Genomic DNA, 18,128 nt, shown 5'->3' on the forward strand with positions numbered 1-18,128 from the left:
GTGTACACCCTGCCCTGGGGCTGGGCTGGGACACAGGAACCTGCAACTGCCCTGCCCTGGGGCTGGGCTGGGACACAGGAACCTGCACCTGTACGAAGAGCTACAACTGTTTACTACGGCTTCCCCTGGAAACTGTAAGCCTTCAGGAGAGTAGAGTTCCAAAATAGTTATATCACTGGTGTTACTTTAAACATATTATTTTCTATGACTGATCCCAAGAAAATCTGAGGTATCAAACCAATAAAACCATGTAGTCAACAGTTTATAAAAATATATCTTTATTATTTCAATGTTCTTGCATGATACAGATACCTAGTCATATAAACATGGTCTTCCTGTTAAATATAAATTAAACACAAAAAACTATAAACAAATCAGCAAAATTACCGGAAAATCCTTCCAAACCATGAATCCTTATTAAAAGTGTACACAGGGGCGATGAACCAGTCTTAAACTACCATACTCTGAAACTTAACTGCAGCCAAATGTAAACGTTTAAAGAAGCAATAGAGGGCAAAGTGATATGGAATAAAACTATGATGGGCTTCTCAACTCCACATCCAGTGAGCCAGGCCAGCCAAACGACTCCATCTGACATTTCAGCAAAGTATCCTCTTTGTGTAAAAAAGATCAGGGCTCGTCCTCAAGCTACAGGGTAATTTCAAAGCAACCACAGAAGAGCACGGCCAGAAGACTTGGTCATCAGGTAACTTCAGAACACGAATTCCAGATGATCCAAAGAGGAGGAAAACATCCACTCCACCCCAAAAGGCATTCCCGGAGCCCTAACTTAAAACCAGATTACTAACGATGACTACAGATCAGAACATAACCTGAAAATTCACAAAACTCACATATGCATGCACTACCTGGAAAACCCTTGCTGAACTTGAGAACAGAAAGGTTCAACCTCAAGAAAGGGTATGACACTGCGGCTAAGATACCCCAGGCGGAGCTGGCCCGACACGTTTCCCTGTAAATTCTGAGATCAGCACCCATGAGAGGCACGAGCTGCACACCTTCCTCACGCTCTTCTCTCCCAGGGGTGCGCGAATGCAGGGGACTAACTGTCACAAGTCTCTCACTGCCCCCTTCAGGGCTGGAGCAATTCAAATAGCTTGTGGGATGGTGCCAAGAACTACACCAGGCCCGCATCCCACACAGAGGGCAAAGTTCAGCCCCAACAGTTTCCACTCCTTACTAGGAAACAGCTTCATGCCAGCAGTTTGGAAACGGGAGGACAGCCTGAGAACGCCATCACAGACCTGTGTCCGAGCTCCGCGGCAAGGACGGACGTCACCGCGTCCCGGGAGGCCCACCCAGACACAGTGTCCCGGGACGGGGTCAGCTGCGAGGCTCTGAGGCCATGGGGCTGCGGACCGTGGACAGGAGGTGCGACTTGTACGTCTTGCTCAGGCCTGTCATCCAGAACTTGAGCAGCTTGACGTTGTCCTCCTCGGACGCCCCGAGGATGCTCAGCAGCTTCTGTGTGTCCTCTTTGGGCCGGCTATCCACCTTGGTGAACTTAAAGAGGACCTTCACTTTGCTGCAGAAGACCAAAACCAAACACTCAGCTACCGCAGAACCGTCAGCAGAGTTCTGGTCCTGGGGCCTAAACGGCTTCAAGACCAGCAACGGCTCGGCAGGCACAGCGGGAACTGAGACAGGAGAGGCAGCACAGCAGAGCGGCGGCTCGCGCCTGCACCCAGGGTCTCCCGTTTCCCCACCGCTGCTGATGCTGGTGCAGCCAAACAGGGAGATTAAAAAGACAAATGTTCCTCCCATTCATAAAAGGGACAGGTGGCTCCTAGGCGCCATTGTACTGTCTGAAATCAGAACAGTGTTTGACTGATTAAATTTGACAGAAAATTACTAAGAAGGCGGGAGGAAATACAGTAACTTGCTTAATAAGGAGGGAACATCTGCTCCCCGACCTTCCAATTCTTAAGTTAACTCAGCATCAAAATAACTGCCTCCCTTGGAGAGCACAGAGCAGCTTGAGGCTCAGGGGTGCGGGCTCACCTGCTCCAGGCCACCCAGCCAGGTCAGCGCGTGGTGGAGCCCTGCATCTCTTGTCCACACCCCCTCCCGCAGCAGCCACGGCCTCACCTCTGTCTCTGGCCACGGCTCCTGCTTCTCCTGCTGCCGGCAGCCCAGCCCTCCCCTGAAAGCACAGACTCTAGGGGCCGAGGTGGCACCCGCTTACTTCATCCACTCTTCCTTGAGGCAGACGAGGCACTGGTCGACCACGTCCACCGACAGATTCTGGTTGGTCAAAGCTGCTTCCACTTTACTCAGGATGGTGGGGCCAGCTGGGGACAAGCGGGGCACGGCGGGGGGGTCAGCACGGGGAGGGCAGGGGCGGCCTCAGCGCCCCCCAGCCCGCTCGCCGGGGGGAGAGCAGGCCCTGCTCAGCGGCGCCCACCTCGGTCTGCGGCCACAGCACTCCCACTGGTCACGACAAACTCGTGCTTGCTGAGGGACGGCTCGTCCTCACAGCCGGCCGGCTGCAGGCTGGAGCGGGCGGCCGTGTGCACTTCCACCACCACAGCAAACTCTGCAGCGACACAAGACACGCTGCCCGTCAAGTGCTCTTCACCCCGGGACAAAGCCCCTCCTTTGCAGCTCCCAATCATCTCAGATCATCTGGGGAAAACTCCAGCCGCCTGAGCTGACCACTGGCACCTAAAATCTTCGGTAGCTTGTGAAGAGTTAAGGGTTCACTTTTGACTCAGTTAAACTAATAACGCACTGTATTATATCACTACAAATTACTGCGTATACCTCCACTGGTCTAATACCAACCAGCCCTGGGAGAGTGGCCCCGCTACAACCCATTTTACAGATGGGGAAACAGACTCAGAGAAGCTAAGTGACTTGCACAAGGTCACATGGCTAGTGGTGGTAACAATATCAAGCCCATCTCTGAGACGAGAGCCTGTGTTCTGAACACTGCCTCTTGGACTCATGGCCCAGCCTGGTTGCTGAGAGGGTGACAGCTCTGTGATCAACCTTCCCACCGCTCTCACAGATGTGCCTGGAGGAGGCCTAGACGTGCCAGATGCGGGGATGTGCACCCACAAAGGGATGTACTGACTCCCGACCCCCCCAGACCAAGAATGAGGGATGTCGATCAGCTTCCTGGCTCTGTCTAGAGCAGTAAGCTTGTCAGTCAGTCCTGAGGGCGGAGGGGGGCAGAGCAAGGGCCACGGAGCTGATGAGCACCGGGGATGGATTTCAGGCAGATGAACACAGGAGAACAGAGAGGAAGGAAGACCACGAGGCGGAGGCTCAGTCCAGCGCCCCCTGAGCTGCCCCAGGGCCCAGGGCTGGGACCCGCCCCACAGAGAGCCACACCCCAGTGAGCAGCCCAGCCCAACCCTCACCCATCTTCAAGACAGACACTAGAAGCCAACGCCACAGGGAAAGCTGGTCCTGCAACGTGGGTCTTCCCGCCTGAGGCCAGCAGGCATCGTCCTCAAACCCACAGCTGAGGTCCAGTCACGTGGTTTCACTTCTGAGCCCTGACATGCAGGGGCTCAGCCCGGACCGACGCGCGGCACGTACCTGAGGCCAGCACGTGGGGAGGGATCTGCACGTGGGGGCCGAGCCCCAGGAAGTTGCAGCGGTAGGCCTCCTCGTACTGGCTGCTGTAAGGGATGACGCGCACACAGCCCACGGGCAGCATGGTCTGAAGGACGGAACAACCCAGAGCTGAGCGCTGTCCGACCCGAGTCCCTCACCCACACCCCACGAGCCCCCTGCAGCTCGGTCCAGAGCCCTCGCATCCCGGCCCGCTCTGCAGGGTTAACTCTTCCATCATTCTCCGACTTCACAGACGTTCGTCTCTTCCCTCACCCACCAAAGGGATTCTAAGTTGTCTGGGAGATTGTTTCGTCTTGTACCTTCACGGGCCCAGGCAGACGGCTGGCATGCACACACGCTTAGAGCCGGACCTGGGCCTTGGCACCCCCTACACCTGTGGGACGGAGACAGCACGCCACACGTGCACTCCAGCCAGCCCGTCGATCAGGCTCTGTGCAGAGGACCACGTGGGGACCCAGGCCCGCCTCTGTGGCACAGGTGGCTTCTCAAAGGGATGCGGGGCTTGGGGAAGGGCGGATGGGAGAGTGATCAGTCTGTCAGGACAGCACAGACTCCTCACTCGAAATGAAAGCCAAAAATGACTACCTTTTTTTTTGGCCGCGCTGCGCAGCCTGTGGAATCTTAGTTCCCTGACCAGGGACAGAACCTGGGCCCTCGGCAGTGAAAGCACAGATGAATACCATTTTTAACAGTGGAGAAAAGCACAGGTCTTAGATTCAGGCGTGAACCTCTGCAACGAGGCTCTGGCACATCTTAACAGGTTTTTTAAAAACCCACTGGGCCAATACCGTCCTGCCACAAAACACAAAGGAACGCAGATCCTCTCACCCGAAGAACTTCAAAGGCTGAATGGACAAGGTCTGCGTCTCTACTTTTCCAGATCACCTGGTTCCCCATGAGGACGTGCCAGGCCAGTGTGCGGAAAGATGGGGCACCCAGGACCTGAAAAACACGGTGCACTGCTTTCTGTCCAGAGGAAGTTATTTGTGTGTTCGTCTAGAAACTTTCTCCGTAGAGTGAAGGAAGACGGGCAGGAGAGCGGAAGTCACCTATCTTCTCGGGGAGGCTGGGTGACGTGCCCGAAACCAGGAGGAGGGATGGCCCTGTGCTCACACCTGAAGGTCCGACCCCAGGGCTCTTGTACACTTCAAGATCTTTTCCCCAATCCCATTTTTAAAGATTTGAAGCAGATGAAGTGTTAGCTTTTTGCAACACGTACCCTCTCTCTCTACACCCTTAACTTTGGCCTAACCGCTTGAGAGCGAGCCAGGGCTGTGAGTCTTCAGCACCGAGGGAGAGCTCGGTCCAGATGCCGGCAGCCCAGGGCCGCCCGCTGAGTGGACCCCCGTCCGGAGCCCCGGCTCTAACCATGTCCTCTGGGCTGTGAGTCTCTCAATCTAGGGCTTGTGACTTCCTCATCTGTCCTGTTTTTATCCTGCTTTAATCAATTCCAATTAACTCCGCGGCACTGACATTTTAGAAGAGCTCAGCCTGTTGTCTTAGGGCTTGTGAAAATGGCCAGAAAAAAAGAGGTGGCTGTGACACTGCCTTTTACCAAACCCTACCAGCCCCCAAGGACTCCCACCTCCGGTGGAATTCAAGATCCCCTCCAGCTGTAATCCACATTAGCTGTAACCCACTGTAATCAACAAGGACTGCGGCCAAATCAAGGACGATTTAAATGAATGGTTTTCACCCCAAAGCCCCACAGAACACCTGCTGGTAAACCAGGCTTTACTTCATTTTCCAAAGTAAAAATAACTGTTTTCTGATAGAATTCATGCTCAATGTAAAAGTAAACAGAGAGAGGGTCTACGAAAGGCCAGCCTGCTTCGTGATCTAGCGGTCACTCCCGCTGCCCTCCCGTGCGGCGAGCAGCCCCGCCCCCGCCCCGCCCCCCCGCGGTGCAGGCTCCCGCGGATGCAACTCCTAGGGTCGCACGTTCAGGTTGTTTCCAGTTCTTTGTAAGAAAGGCCACCGTTTTCAATTTGCAAAGCATCTAGGCTGTGTGCAAACCAACGATGCTGTTCAATTCCCTTAGAAGGTTCCAGAATGACAAGATCAGAGAACCATGAGACGCCAGCCGCTGGGCCTTTCTTTAGAGAAACGCCCTGCATCCTCACTGAGCCTGGGGCTAAGACACCCCAGATGCCCCCTGTCATCTTCAGCCACCCACCAAGAAGGTTCCTGGTCACCCCTGAACACAACAGACCCAAAGGAAAAGGCGTGCTGGATGGAGATGAGCCAGAAGGAGAGGACGGGGCTCTTGTCCTGAGTTTCTGATCCGGGCTCTACCTCTCTATCGCCTACCTGCCTCATGTGCCGAAGGGATTTAAAGACAGAGAGCTTTCGGGGCTGCCAGTTTCCACAGTCTGAGAGCAAGGACGAATCCGCTGGGCACTTGGTCGGCTCCCGCCCCTCGGCCCCCTCTTTCTCCTCCTCTCCAGCCTCAGAGCTGCCCCAGCTTTCCGATTCCTCTTCCAAGTCTGCAAGACAGACAACAAATTCAGTTACGAAATGTGCGTCCCTAGATTCCTTCGCTCTCTGGATGCAAGTCTTTGCACACGATCACTTCAGCCCAAGGCATCTCGTGGTTAAACCGGCCAGAAGGCTACTGATTTCTGGTTCGGACCAGCTGTCTACACTACCTGCTGCCACTGGAGTCCTGGGGTGGGCCAGGAGTGTTCAGTCTGCTATGTTCTGTCCACTGCCGGTTGGAAAAGTCAAGTCAGCGCTAAGGACGCTAACAGTGTGTGGGCGCTCCCCTAAAGATGTCCACACATTCTGTCCTTTAATCCTCTCGCCTGCCCTGGGTCAGTACTGCTCTCCCCGTCTTACAGAAAGGAATATCTGCTATCTGAATTCATCGTCACGACAACCCCAGGAATGCAGCATCCTCACTGCACAGCTCGAGTGAAGGGGCCTTGCTGTGCGCACAGGACACACACATCTTGGAGCCTGGAGCTGAAGGCAGGTCTGTACAGGCTGCAGCGTGTGCTCTGAACCCCTATGCTCACCCTGTGACCAAAATACGACCCAAGACGAGACTGTGAGCACCGCACGCCTGCACTCCTCTCCCCCGACGCACTCAGCTCTCCATGCAAATAAATCTCACCAGCAGACTGCCCTTGCCACCGTCACTAACCTAGAAACGTGTCATCGCTCCGATAAATGGTTCCGGGCCGACCGTACTGTGAGGGCGCGGAAGTGGACCGCGCTTCTGTCTTCTCTGAGCGAGCCCTGCCCTTGATGAACCCGCCCACCCTCCCCTTCGCAGGGAAGCCTGCTCAGGTGCAGGTCACCGGACGACAGGAACAAGTTCCAAACAGCTCCAGCTTGTTCAGGTCAATCGTTTGCAAAAAGAAGCACGTTGTAACAGAGGACACACAAGACGCATCATGAATCTCGTTCACCCCGCCCCACATTTGAGATCCTGGACCTATGTCACTGAAAATCCAACCATCTCCAAAAGAAAAGCAGACTCCCAGACAACCCTGGGCAGTTACGTAGAACACCCAGATGTGGAGACCTGATTGCAAACCTGGGGAGGGCCGCCCAGTTCAGGAGGCTTGGGAACCACCGCCCTGATGAAAACCTCGGGTCCGACTAAAGGACACCATTTTACTGTTGAAGAGCAGAGAGCAGGTCCCCATCCAGACAGGCCGAGTAAGTGCTTCTTGTACGATAGGGACACAAAAGCCTCACTCAACCCACCTCTCCAGAGCGACAGCCCCGGGGATGGTCCTTCCCAACCTGCCCAGACAGACTCTTACACGTGACTGTCAGGGAAGATGAGGCAGGAAATCACAATAAAGCCACGAAGAGCAAAGGGCGAGCTTTTGTAGACACGGCTCCTGGGGCCCCCTCCACCAGCTCTCTCTGCTGGGATGGAGGAGAGGGGAGCTAAGCACGGGCCGACCCCAGGCCACCGCCGGCAGAGGCTCCCAGCACAGGCACCTCCCAGCTCACCTGCCAGCTGCTCCATCTGGACCAAGGTGTCCTCAGTGGGCGCGCCTTCCAGGAGCTTCTCGGTCAGCCGGCTGCCGCACGCCTTCAGGAGCCTGGGAAACACAGTGCCACCTATGCAGTGTTCTCGCCAAAAGGAAAACTAGACCTGAAGCCAATCAACCCTCCTGAGCTAACGACTGCTTACAGAAAACATGGGCATAAAAGAACGAGTTGAGAACCACCACGAGGATTCGATCAGCCACAGGGGTTCCTACAGGACGCACAGCCCAGGCCTCTAACAAAAGGCAGGGAGGCTGGGGCAGAGACGCACGAGGCGCTGCTCTAGACTAAGAGGCCTGGCACGATCCGCGCCTGTGTGGTGGTGCGCTGGTCCCAATGCCAGAGTCAACTCGGAGGCAAAGCAGGAAACGTGAACATGGACTGGACTGGATGATGCTAAGCAATGAGTCCATTCTGTTGCATGTGATAATGGGTTTCTGGTTGAAGTGGTACAACTAAGATTTGCTTTAAAAAACATTCCAGAAAAAAAAAAGTGAAGGACAGATGAAAAATCAGTGAAAGGTCGCTAACTGCTGAAGTAGGAGGGGGTGAAGTTCCTTGTAGTATTATACTTTGGGTCTGTCTGAAATTTTCCCAAATTAAAATAATTCCTAGGGGCTTCCCTGGTGGCGCAGTGGTTGAGACTCCGCCTGCCAATGCAGGGGACACGGGTTCGTGCCATGGTCTGGGAGGATCCCGCATGCCGCAGAGCGGCTGGGCCCGTGAGCCATGGCCGCTGAGCCTGCGCGTCCGGAGCCTGTGCTCCGCAACGGGAGAGGCCACAACAGTGAGAGGCCCGTGTAATGCAAAATAATAATAATTTCTAAAAGATAAGAGGAACTGTCTGCCAGGTGGAGGAGACAAATATTTTTCTCTTTAGTTTGCAGGTTCTCAGAAGCTGCACTCAAGGATTATATGTGAGGAACGTCACCCACACCAGGACCTGATTTAGGTGATGCTGCACAGGAATGAGAATCTGGGGAGTCTTTGGAAGGAACATATCCTGCAGTGGGAGGAAGAGAAACAACCTGTGGCCGGAGGACAGACTGTGGTGGTTTCTAAGTATGTCCAGAAATCTGTCGGTACTCCTCCCTTCCAACGGCGGGGCCCGGTCCTCCCCTCCCGCCTAGGCTGAGCTACTTCTAACAACCAGGTGCAGGCAGGGCCCGTGTGCTGCTGAGGCTGGGTCGTGAGAGCCAGCAGAGCCCACCTCGCTCTCCCCGGATCACCCGCACGACCGTGGCGAGCAGAGGCCTCCCGCCCACGGCCAGACCGACCTGCCAGCCCCGAAGGAGCCCAGCCTTCACACGACAGCAGCTCCGCCTAAGGACCAGGGCCAGAACGGCCCAGCTCAGCCCCTGTCTGAGTCCTGACTCACAAGTGCTGTGCGAGACAAGCACTCACTGCTGCTCACAATAAGGGAGACCACTGGTCTTGGTCTAGGAACTTCACCTTAAAATTATGGCTGGGAAGGGAGCTCCACCTTAACGCGACTTCCACGCACTCAGAGGCGAGAAGGACTGAACCCAGTTCAGGACTCACGCATCACAGCACAGACCTGTCAGCAACTGTCCCCCCCAAGCTGGGCACAGTCCAGCCAATGCCCCAGTGGCCACGAGAAGACCGAGTCTGGTTACCAGGCGAAGGAGGTGTGCAGGCACGCCCACAAGCTGTCATCGTTCGTCAAGGACGTCAGCGAGCGGGCAGCGTTGCCGTTCCTTTGGTGCAGGAACGGTGTGAAAGCAGTGTTCATCCTCTGGGCACGCTGTGGGCACCCAAACTGCTCCGCCTCAAACACCTGACACACAGGGGAAGGGGAAAGACCCTTAACGACAAAAGCAGCCAGCAGCCCAGGCCCCAGTCTGCTCTCTGGGCCAAGAGCAAAGAAGGGCCCCGGGTCTCATCCCAAAGAGAACAGCTTTGTCCCCCCGCTGGATCAGAAGCCACCTGACAAGAGGCTCAGTTAAGAGTCTCTCCTGCGGCCTCCCCGACACCGACTCTTCGGCACGTGACGGGGCTCAGGGGGCATCTGCGCTTTCCAGGCACCCCCGTTTCCAGGCACGGGGGGCTTCTGCTGCTCAGACCCTGTGTGGGTGGGACACGTGACCACTTCCTGCGATGGGGGAGAGGAGCCTGGCCTCCAGCCCCACCTGTGCACCCCAGCAGGCAACTGGGCAGCAACACCACTCCAGCCTGACCACAGCGCGCAGACCCCTGCTTGCCTGCGATGGACATAAACACGCTGCTGGGGCTTAAGCACTGTTTGTTCCCAGAGCACCACTGGCCTATCCTGGGCGGCCCTGGAGATGCAGGGCCGTGGCTGGAGATGCATGGTAGGTGCAGGTCTGTCACACCACTAGTGGACAGGCTGCTGAAATGATGGTCAGGGGAAGCAGAGACAGCGGGGATCAAACCAGGCCTCTGACTGCAGTAAAGGCAGAGCCAAGCGAGAAGCAAGACAACGACAGACTCGAGAGAGACACTGAAGCCAGCAGGACTGGCTGGCCCCGGGCCTATCGCCGCAACTCCGACTCCGCGGCGGCCAGGGGACCCCCAGGCAGGAACGCTGCCCTGCTCCTGGCCCCTCGCACACAGCCCTCCCTCCCCCCGCCCACTGCCCTGCCTCGGGGCCACCTTGAGCGCCTTGCCCTGGAGCTCGTCGATGATCCCACGGATCTTGCCCAGCAGGAAGGGCCAGGAGTTGATGAGGTAGATGCGGTCCATCATGATGGCGATGATGCTGTACCAGCGCTGGAAGCCCCGGGCCAGGCTGTCCTTGATGAAGAATGTGTGGCTGAACACAAAGCCGTGCTGCTCGTCCCCAAAAAAGATGGGGCCCTCGCGGCCGGGGCACACCTGGGACACAAGGACAGCGCTGCAGGACACCGCCCTCTGCACCTCTGCACTCAAACCCTCGTGCTCACTCTTCTTTCTGCGCTAATTAATCAGCATCAGTTACAGGGAGAGTGGAAAGGGCAGGGATGAGAAAGGAAAACTCTGCTCATCTCTCCCGTGACCGAACTTCCTAAAGAGAACGTTCGTTACCATGAAACCCAAGGACCAGTAGGTTCGTTAATTTTTCTTACCTTGAGTCATAAATAACTCGTATACAAGTATTACATCTACCCCAGGCTCAGATTTGCCAACATCACTCATCTGGAACATACCAGAGAACTGGCAAGTCAAAACAGCCACTGCAGAGTCCACGTAATAAAAAATCTGCATATGTTATGTGTAGGAGAGAACTGGGTCTCCCTCACACCACACCCACTCTTACACACAACCCCACCAGACACGGTCAGCTGCCCACCAGCAGGGACACAGCCAGGCGGGCACATGGCAGCAGTGAGTGAGGACGATCAAGTGGGGCAGTGACAGGAAGTGTGAGCGACTAGACTGTGAACTCTGTGACAAAGACACAGAGGCTAAGACAACTCGACAACGGCAGCCACGTGTCTTAGAAACACAGACTCACGCCTCGGTCGGCTAAGAGAGCACGTGATGAGCACTGAGGCTCTGACGTGACAGAGACGACACGAAGCTGACATCTGATGGGAGCCACACACCTACAAACACTTCACACCTTAGCAACACGTCCACGAAGAACGAATAATGAAAGCCTGGTGCTTAAAATGGTAAGTTAGCAACGAACCAGGGTGCAACGTGACTCACTCCAGGACCTGCCCGGCCGTCTCCGGGCTGCCGTCTGCCTTCCTTCCCGTAACCGACACCGAGCTTGCTCAGGGCGTGCTGGCGCGCACGTGAGCGACTCTCGCAGAGGCCCCGGGTCACGGGTGCTCACCTCACAGCTCAGGCTCCGCACACAGGCCTGGCGGACGATGCTGAAGAGCTGGGGGTGGTTGGGGTGCTGGTGACTGACGTACTTGATCGAGGTCTCCTTGTCATGGCTGATGTACCCAGGATGCCCTGCTGCAAGTGACCGGCAGCCCTGCCCACGAGAAAGGGAAGAAAACCAGTAAGCCAGCAACATGCTTGCTGACTCTTATGCAAATCTCAAGCAGAAAATTCAATCTGTTTTCACATAAGAACAACCGGCTCCTAGAGTTATACTTGACTGAGGATTTCCGTGTTTCCCGAGTAGGAAAGTCAGGATGCACACATCACCAAGGTCGTCAGAGGGCATCGAATCTACTGAACACAGAGGTCACTGGACCTCATCTACTGGCACTTATGCAGCAGGGATCCCGAAGAGCTCTGTACCCATCACCTCACCTAATCCAAGGAGCAAACCTGTGAGACAGTTACCGGAAGAATCCCCACCTCACAGGTGGCAAAACTGAGGCCCGGAGCCTCCGTCCTCGATCCGGGCACGACCACTTGGCAGGGACCTCGTGCCAAGAGAGGCTGCCACACTCTGGCACTGGCGTGGCCGCCTGAGAACACATGCTCAGACCCCCTGCCATGGGGAAGGGGCCGGACCGGCGGCCCTGGCTGCTGCCCCTCTGAAGCCACCGTCACGTTGGCGCCAATGCTGTGAGCCCCAGCGGCAGCCCCCAACCTGGGACTGCGCACAGAGGCCCCGGAGCCAGCCCCTCCCTGGGCGATGCAGGACGCCTCCCAAGGCCGTTCCAGCTCAAGGACCCGCCCCCAAGGCCCCCACCGCGCAGGCCTCCTTCCTGCCTGCCTCTCCATCACAGGCAGCGGCGTTCCCAGCGGAGGGCCCTCCCCACCTCTGCTCCCCACCCTCGATCCCTCACAGTGAACCAGTCAAGCTCGAGCTCAGCGACTGCTTCTCAGCGGAACGAGGCTAACACGGCTGGGTTGTTGTCCACCCTGTAGTGACAGGTCCAATGCCACCCTGATTTCCAATCCCGACCCAGGGCTCCGGGTGAAGCAGCCGCCTGGTGCGGGGACCTAACCTTCATCCCCCAGAGCTCACGAAGCGGGCAGGGTGCCTGCGAGGAGGACGCCAGACTGACGGACGGGAGCTGAGAAGGCAGCGCGTGGACACGAGTGAGCGAGGCGAGGCCGAAAGGGCAGGCCCCACGGTGGTGGCCAGCATCGGCTGGCCCAGGGTGGTCTGAACAAGCTAAAGCTGGGACGCAGGGAAAGGACCGGAGGGAAGGAAAGCAGCAAGCGCACACCACACGGCCCACGGCGTGTGGCCTCCTGTCCACCCCCAGGAGGTCAAGCCCGAGCTCCGGCGGCGCCCGTGAGGCCACGCCCACGGCGCGCGGCCTCCGCGGAGAAGAAACGCCCCCAACGCCCCACGAGACACTGGCCTCGCACATGTCCGACTTCTTGGGCCCCGGGCTGCTGGACTCCGCGCTGGCCCCTTCCGCCGGGCTGTGGGCGCGGAGGCGGCTGCTCATCTGGATACCGCCCTCCTCTTCCTCAGCGTGCTCGCCCCGGCCGGGGCCGTCCCCGCTCCCCGCCCCTTGCGGAAGCGGGGCGTGCAGGACCTCTGTGCAGAAGAGCGTGCGGGGGCCGTGGAGCTCGCAGAAGTGACAGAGCGCGACGATGGCGTTCATGGCGCCCTGGAGACTGTGCCAGGCCTGCTGGGGAGAGGAGGGAAATGCCATGAGCTAGCCCCAGAACCTGCCGGCTCCAGAGCCCAGTGACCTCTGCTGTCCTCAATGGGCTTCTGTCCAGCAGAGGCAGGTCACCCAGCCAGGCAGCACTGCCCAGCACCCACTCTGGGCCAGCACTGCATCGGCGGCAGGGGACACAAAGCAGATACCGTCCCTGTCCACAAGGAGTTAGGACAAAGAGGAGGGGAAACTTAATGCGGGATCACACAGAAACCCTTCAGTCAGGACTGTGCCGGCAGGGCCACGAGGTGGGCAGATGGGGACGGACACACAGACACACAAAGACACACACACACACCGCTTCCTCTAGTGCGGTGACCGCATTAGGGAGACAAGGACAGGGGTCCAGGACAGAGAAACACTGGAGGAGGGGGGATGTAGTTTCGGACAAAAGGATTCCCAGGTGACAGCGGAAGGAACAGAGGGCACCACGGGGGCTGAGGAGAGGCCGTGACGGGGCCTGAATGTCTGCAGAGCCGGGGGGTGAGGGCAGAAGACAAGCAAGAGGTGGATTTTAGGGACCCTTCTAGGCCATGGTAAGACCCTGAACTTTTCTTCAAAGATCAGAGAACCTTTGGTGGGTTCTGATGAGAAACACAATAAATTAGACTGTTATTTTAAAAGGTCGTTCTGGCCACTGTGCAGGAGCCAGGGCGGACGCAGGGAAGCGAGCTGGCCTGGGCCAGGGTGGGTGGGGGAAAGCGCTAAGGACCCTCAGAGCGTGAGTGCGTCCCAAAGAGATATGCAGACGCTGCTCACGGGCGGACTGTAGAGCACAAAGAAGGAAGCGGGGGACGTGGGGGATGGAAGAAGACGGCCGAGAGCAGCGCCTACTAAGCCTCCAGTGGAGATGATGATGACAGGCCATGGGAGATGGGAGTGGGGCAGCCAGGGCTGGGGGACCTAGGCCCCAGAGCTCAGACGTGGGAGGGAGGAAGAGCTGGTCAAGATGACAAAGGAGGACAGGCAGTGAGGTGAAGTCCAGTATCACGCCGGAGACCACGTGAGCAAAATCGCCCCAGAGGAGGGCAGCAGAGGGCGGGGAGGGCGTAGCGGGAACGCAGGCGCACTGCCCTCTGCGGGGAAACCTTAAAGGTGGGGCGTCTGTCCACTGGGCTCCAGCAGGTAGTGCAGAAACAGAGGCGGGACAGTGACCGCCCAGCCGACGTGACACGTGTGACACAGCAGGGCCTGGGAGCCAGGCTAAAGTGGGAACAAGTCTTCTCCAGACCACAGCATCCAAGAGCCATGTGTGGCAGCTCAGATCCAAATTAACGACGATGAAGAGCCCCCCTCCTGTCTCGCCAGCCACATGCGGCTCGCGGCCACCATTTTAAACGGACAGCACAGACCGTGGGAGGGCCATTTCTATCACCACAGAAAGTTCTCTTGGACAGCCGTGCTCAAAACAGTGAAGGACAATTTCAGTTACTGACGTCTGACTGTGTAGTGGACACCGGCAGGATCCACTGGAGAACGCCAGCCCCCATTACAGAATCAAAGGTCAGACATGCTCTGTGCTCACCCCCTGGTCGGCAGGCGCAGGCCTGAGCATGGCCTGGCCAGCCAGAGGCACCTGCTTGGGACGCTGAACCCAGACGACAGAGGCAAGGCAGCAGACAGTGTGAACACGCACAGCGGGGGCGGGGAGTCCGCGGAGCGGGTCCCGGGGAGCGGCACCCTCGCCCACCGGGCCTGGCGGGTCCCTCCACGGGCCCTCGAGAGGCCTCCCGCTGGCGGCCGCACTCATAGCCACTTCGCTACCCGCCTGCTCGCTCTGCCACCACCCGATGTCTGCGGTCAACCACTCAGCTGACATGGGCCGCCCACCTGCCCGCACAGGCTAGTAGGAGCGGCAGAGGCCAACCCAAAGGAGACATCTGGGGGTCAGACAGGGGATAGGAGGGGCAGCTGGAGGCCATGGCGGGCCAGGGCACAGAGGGCTCCCGGAGGGAGCTGAGCAGTGGGACAGAAGACAGTCTAAGACAGGAGGACATTTAGCTGGAAGACCTTGAGCTCCATGGAGATTCTAACAGCAGAGGGCCAGGAGGGCAGGGCCGGTGAGGAAGGCCCTGAACGCCGCCCCCAGCCCTCCAGCGGCTCGCTCCTTGCGCGCGCGGCCTCTCCCTGCACGCCCTCTGCTCAGAGAGGACCCTCAGCAGTGCTCACACCCAGCCACCTCTCTCAGCTCCCGACACACAGTGGGCACCAAACTGATGGGGGGTAGACAAGTGAATTTAGGAGCTGCCTGGAGAGAGGACAGTTGTTGCCACAGAAAGGGGAATGCTTGTGGATGATGTCAACACGAACCTCTACACCCAGCAGGACCAAACAGCCACCACCCCGCCCAGGTGACAGCCAGCAAGGTCATTTCCAAACGAGTCAGGCACTGCAACAGCGGTCAATACCTCAGCTCTAAGACCTGACGCTTTCTAGGTAAGGAAAAAAATGAGAGCCAATTCTAAGAGCAGTGGGCATGGGGAAAAAAAAAAAAATGCAAGCAGCTTACAGCCAATCTCAAGTGAGAACATCACACAGAGGATGTGGTTCTGAGTGGCTCAGCAGGCCACTTGCCTTGTAAGCAGCAAGCGATGGAAAGCCGATGTTGTGGTCAAAGTCTACAGCCATGTTTCGTAAAGGAGCCCTTGTGATACAGGTACTTATATTTATATTTAAATGTCTATATAAAACGTAAGATATTTAAAAATATAAAGTCCTCATCCTTCCTGCTCTTGGTTATAAGGGGGCAGCACCCACGTCATGCCCATTTAGCCCTTCCGACCACAGGCCCACCCTTACATGGAAAGGAGAGAGCAGAGGTGATGTTGCTAAGCTACTTCCCGTGGGACAGGCTACTCTTACTTTGCTGTAAATGGGAAGCACTCCTGTCTGACAAGAGTTCTGACTACTGGAATCAGGGGTGCCACAGCCTAGATAAAACTTAGCTCTCCAGACCTGCGCACGCGGAAAAACGTCTGTCTCCAGCCCCGAGCAGCCAGGTGACCTCCGACAGGTCCAAATACCTCTCTCGGCACTAGCCTAAAGCTGCGCCCCACAGGCCTGGGAGGGAACTACGGCCCATGGCACCCGAACTCGGGCAGCATGAGGCCGGGTCTCCACTCACTCTCGGATTCCCATCTCTCTCTACCGGATGCCCAACAGTCCTTCCTTTCCAACCAGCCTTCCAGAAACCAAGAGGCAAAAACCCTCCCCCGCCCGACAGGCTCAACATTACACCCTGAAAGGCAGGGTCCTGTCCACGCCCCCTCCCATCGCCGACAGTGACGTGGGCACGACCTCCTCCCGCGGTGCACCCTGGCCCGGGTCCCTCTACCCCACTGCGGTCCGCCCGAGGACCACGGAAGGTTAAGGATGCGCTGAGCCCGGCAGCTCTCGACCCGCATCACACACGCTGCAGCTCCCCGACGGCGGCCCGGCCTCGTGCACGGGGGACAGGCGTGTGACACCCGAAGGTACCGCGGCGTCGCGCCACTGTCACTCAACCACTGGTAGCCGGGCGCCTCAGCATGTCCTCTCGGAGACCCGGGTCCCCCGGCCACTCCGAGGGCCCCCGCAGGTCTGCCAAGTATCCCCGCGCTGGGGACCCAGTGCCTCCGGCCACCGCGACCCACCCCTTCCGCAACCAGGCCGCGCCCGATCGTACCCGCCATACTGGTCGCCCCCTCAGCTCCAGGGTCGCCGAACCCTGCCATCCCGCCCCTCAGCCCGGCTTCCCCGGCCGGCGGGCTCGGCCCCCCTCGCCCTGGACCGCGCGGCCCGACTGACCGGACAGGCCGGGGAGCCGCCCTGGCTCCAAGCTCCAGGTCGCGTCGCGTCGCGCCGCGCCCCGCTCCTGGGTATCCGGCCTTCCCCCCCTCCCCACTCTCTCGGCCTCCCTCCGGGTCCGCAAAGTGGCTCTCCTCACCGTGTACCCTCACAGATCCGCCGCGCCCGCCTCGGGGCGCGTGACTCGGCCGGGAGGTACCACCGCCCGGGCCGAGGAGGGGGAGCGGGCCGTCCGACGCCCCCACCCCGCGAGGCGCGCGGAGCCCCACCAGACTCACAGCCCGGGAAGACAGCACGAGCCCGGCAGCTCCAAAGTCCGGCGGAACGCTGCAACAGCTGCCCGACGCCCTCCGCCGCCCCAGCCCGTGCCCCCACCGAGAAGCCCGGAGTGGTTCCGCCCGCGTGGGCGGGGGCAGCGGAGGAAACCATTCCAGAAGGGGGGAAGGATGCTTTAATTAAAAGTTTTTGAAGAGATTTGAGGAAAAATATATCTATCCTAGGACTCCCAGTCCACACCGAAGGAAGAAAGAAAGAGAACGTCGCGACGTTATAAATGACGCTGTAATTCCTTTTGGTTTCACCGTTGGTTTTCATTAAATTTCCGTTGGAACCAGTCTTCGGTGGAACGTGCGGGCAGGGGGCGGGGCGGGAGACGGTCGCCCGGTGACGCACGAACTGCGCGACGCCGGGGAAGGCGGGGTGGGGTGCGCATGCGCGACTGGCTCCCTCTCTTCCCTACCCAGCAGCGCGTCAAGCTTTTTAAAAAAACGTAGTTATCGAGTGATAATCTTCTTGAACCTGGGCGCCTTTTATTCAGCCTGTGTACTTAGAGGTCAGTCCGAAAGCCCTCAGGGCGTGATGTGACGTGGCCGAGGGCTGCTGGTTGACTTGCGGGGCCGCTTCTCTCTGGCTTATGAATTTTACTGAGTTTGCCAAATGCTCTTTGAAAGCCTTAGTGGAAAGGTTCCAGAAATGTTTGCAGCCTCCTAGTATGTCTGTGCCTTTCCAACTTGTAAAAGAAAACATTTCCAACAACTGTAATCTTGTTATTTCCCATTTTCTCTTAGTGGTAGTTGTTCTTGAAACATTGGTTTAGTCGGGTTTTAAGCCAAGAAAAAAAATTGCTTTTTCATTTTGTAACTTTAATTCCAGGAATTAACTTCCTCAGTTTGTCAC

The 18,128-nt window shown here is 57.7% G+C and overlaps 1 protein-coding gene across 6 annotated transcripts; it reads right to left on the reverse strand.

Moving 5' to 3' along the window:
• Positions 1-295: 295 nt before the first annotated feature.
• Positions 296-17,293, reverse strand: FLCN (folliculin). 6 transcript variants are annotated; one of them, XM_079906020.1, is made up of 12 exons: positions 17,231-17,293; positions 12,858-13,130; positions 11,417-11,563; positions 10,249-10,470; positions 9,252-9,412; positions 7,576-7,667; positions 5,917-6,092; positions 4,435-4,548; positions 3,568-3,691; positions 2,426-2,557; positions 2,207-2,312; positions 296-1,546 (listed from the first exon to the last, which is right to left on the reverse strand). In XM_079906020.1, the coding sequence occupies exons 2-12, from the start codon at positions 13,104-13,106 to the stop codon at positions 1,345-1,347; spliced, it is 1,725 nt and encodes a 574-aa protein (XP_079762146.1). In that variant the 5' UTR covers positions 13,107-13,130; positions 17,231-17,293; the 3' UTR covers positions 296-1,344. The 6 variants fall into 6 exon arrangements, with proteins under 6 accessions (XP_079762146.1, XP_079762144.1, XP_079762141.1 ...); XM_079906018.1 differs by having other exon boundaries at positions 12,858-13,133; positions 17,231-17,284; XM_079906015.1 differs by lacking the exon at positions 17,231-17,293 and adding an exon at positions 17,092-17,167 and having other exon boundaries at positions 12,858-13,133.
• Between the last annotated feature and the right edge of the window lie 835 nt (positions 17,294-18,128).

The sequence above is a fragment of the Stenella coeruleoalba genome (assembly GCF_951394435.1).
Source record: "Stenella coeruleoalba genome assembly, chromosome: 19".
Lineage (NCBI taxonomy): Eukaryota > Metazoa > Chordata > Mammalia > Artiodactyla > Delphinidae > Stenella > Stenella coeruleoalba.

Excerpts from the sequence above, each read along its gene's own strand:
- FLCN (XM_079906020.1), bottom strand. The coding sequence starts at position 13,106 with ATGAACGCCATCGTCGCGCTCTGTCACTTCTGCGAGCTCCACGGCCCC. Across the intron at positions 7,668-9,251 it reads CTGCACACCTCCTTCGCCTG|GCTCCTGAAGGCGTGCGGCA; the intron begins GTAACCAGACTC and ends TGTGTTTCCCAG. Across the intron at positions 2,313-2,425 it reads TGCTGTGGCCGCAGACCGAG|CTGGCCCCACCATCCTGAGT; the intron begins GTGGGCGCCGCT and ends GCTTGTCCCCAG.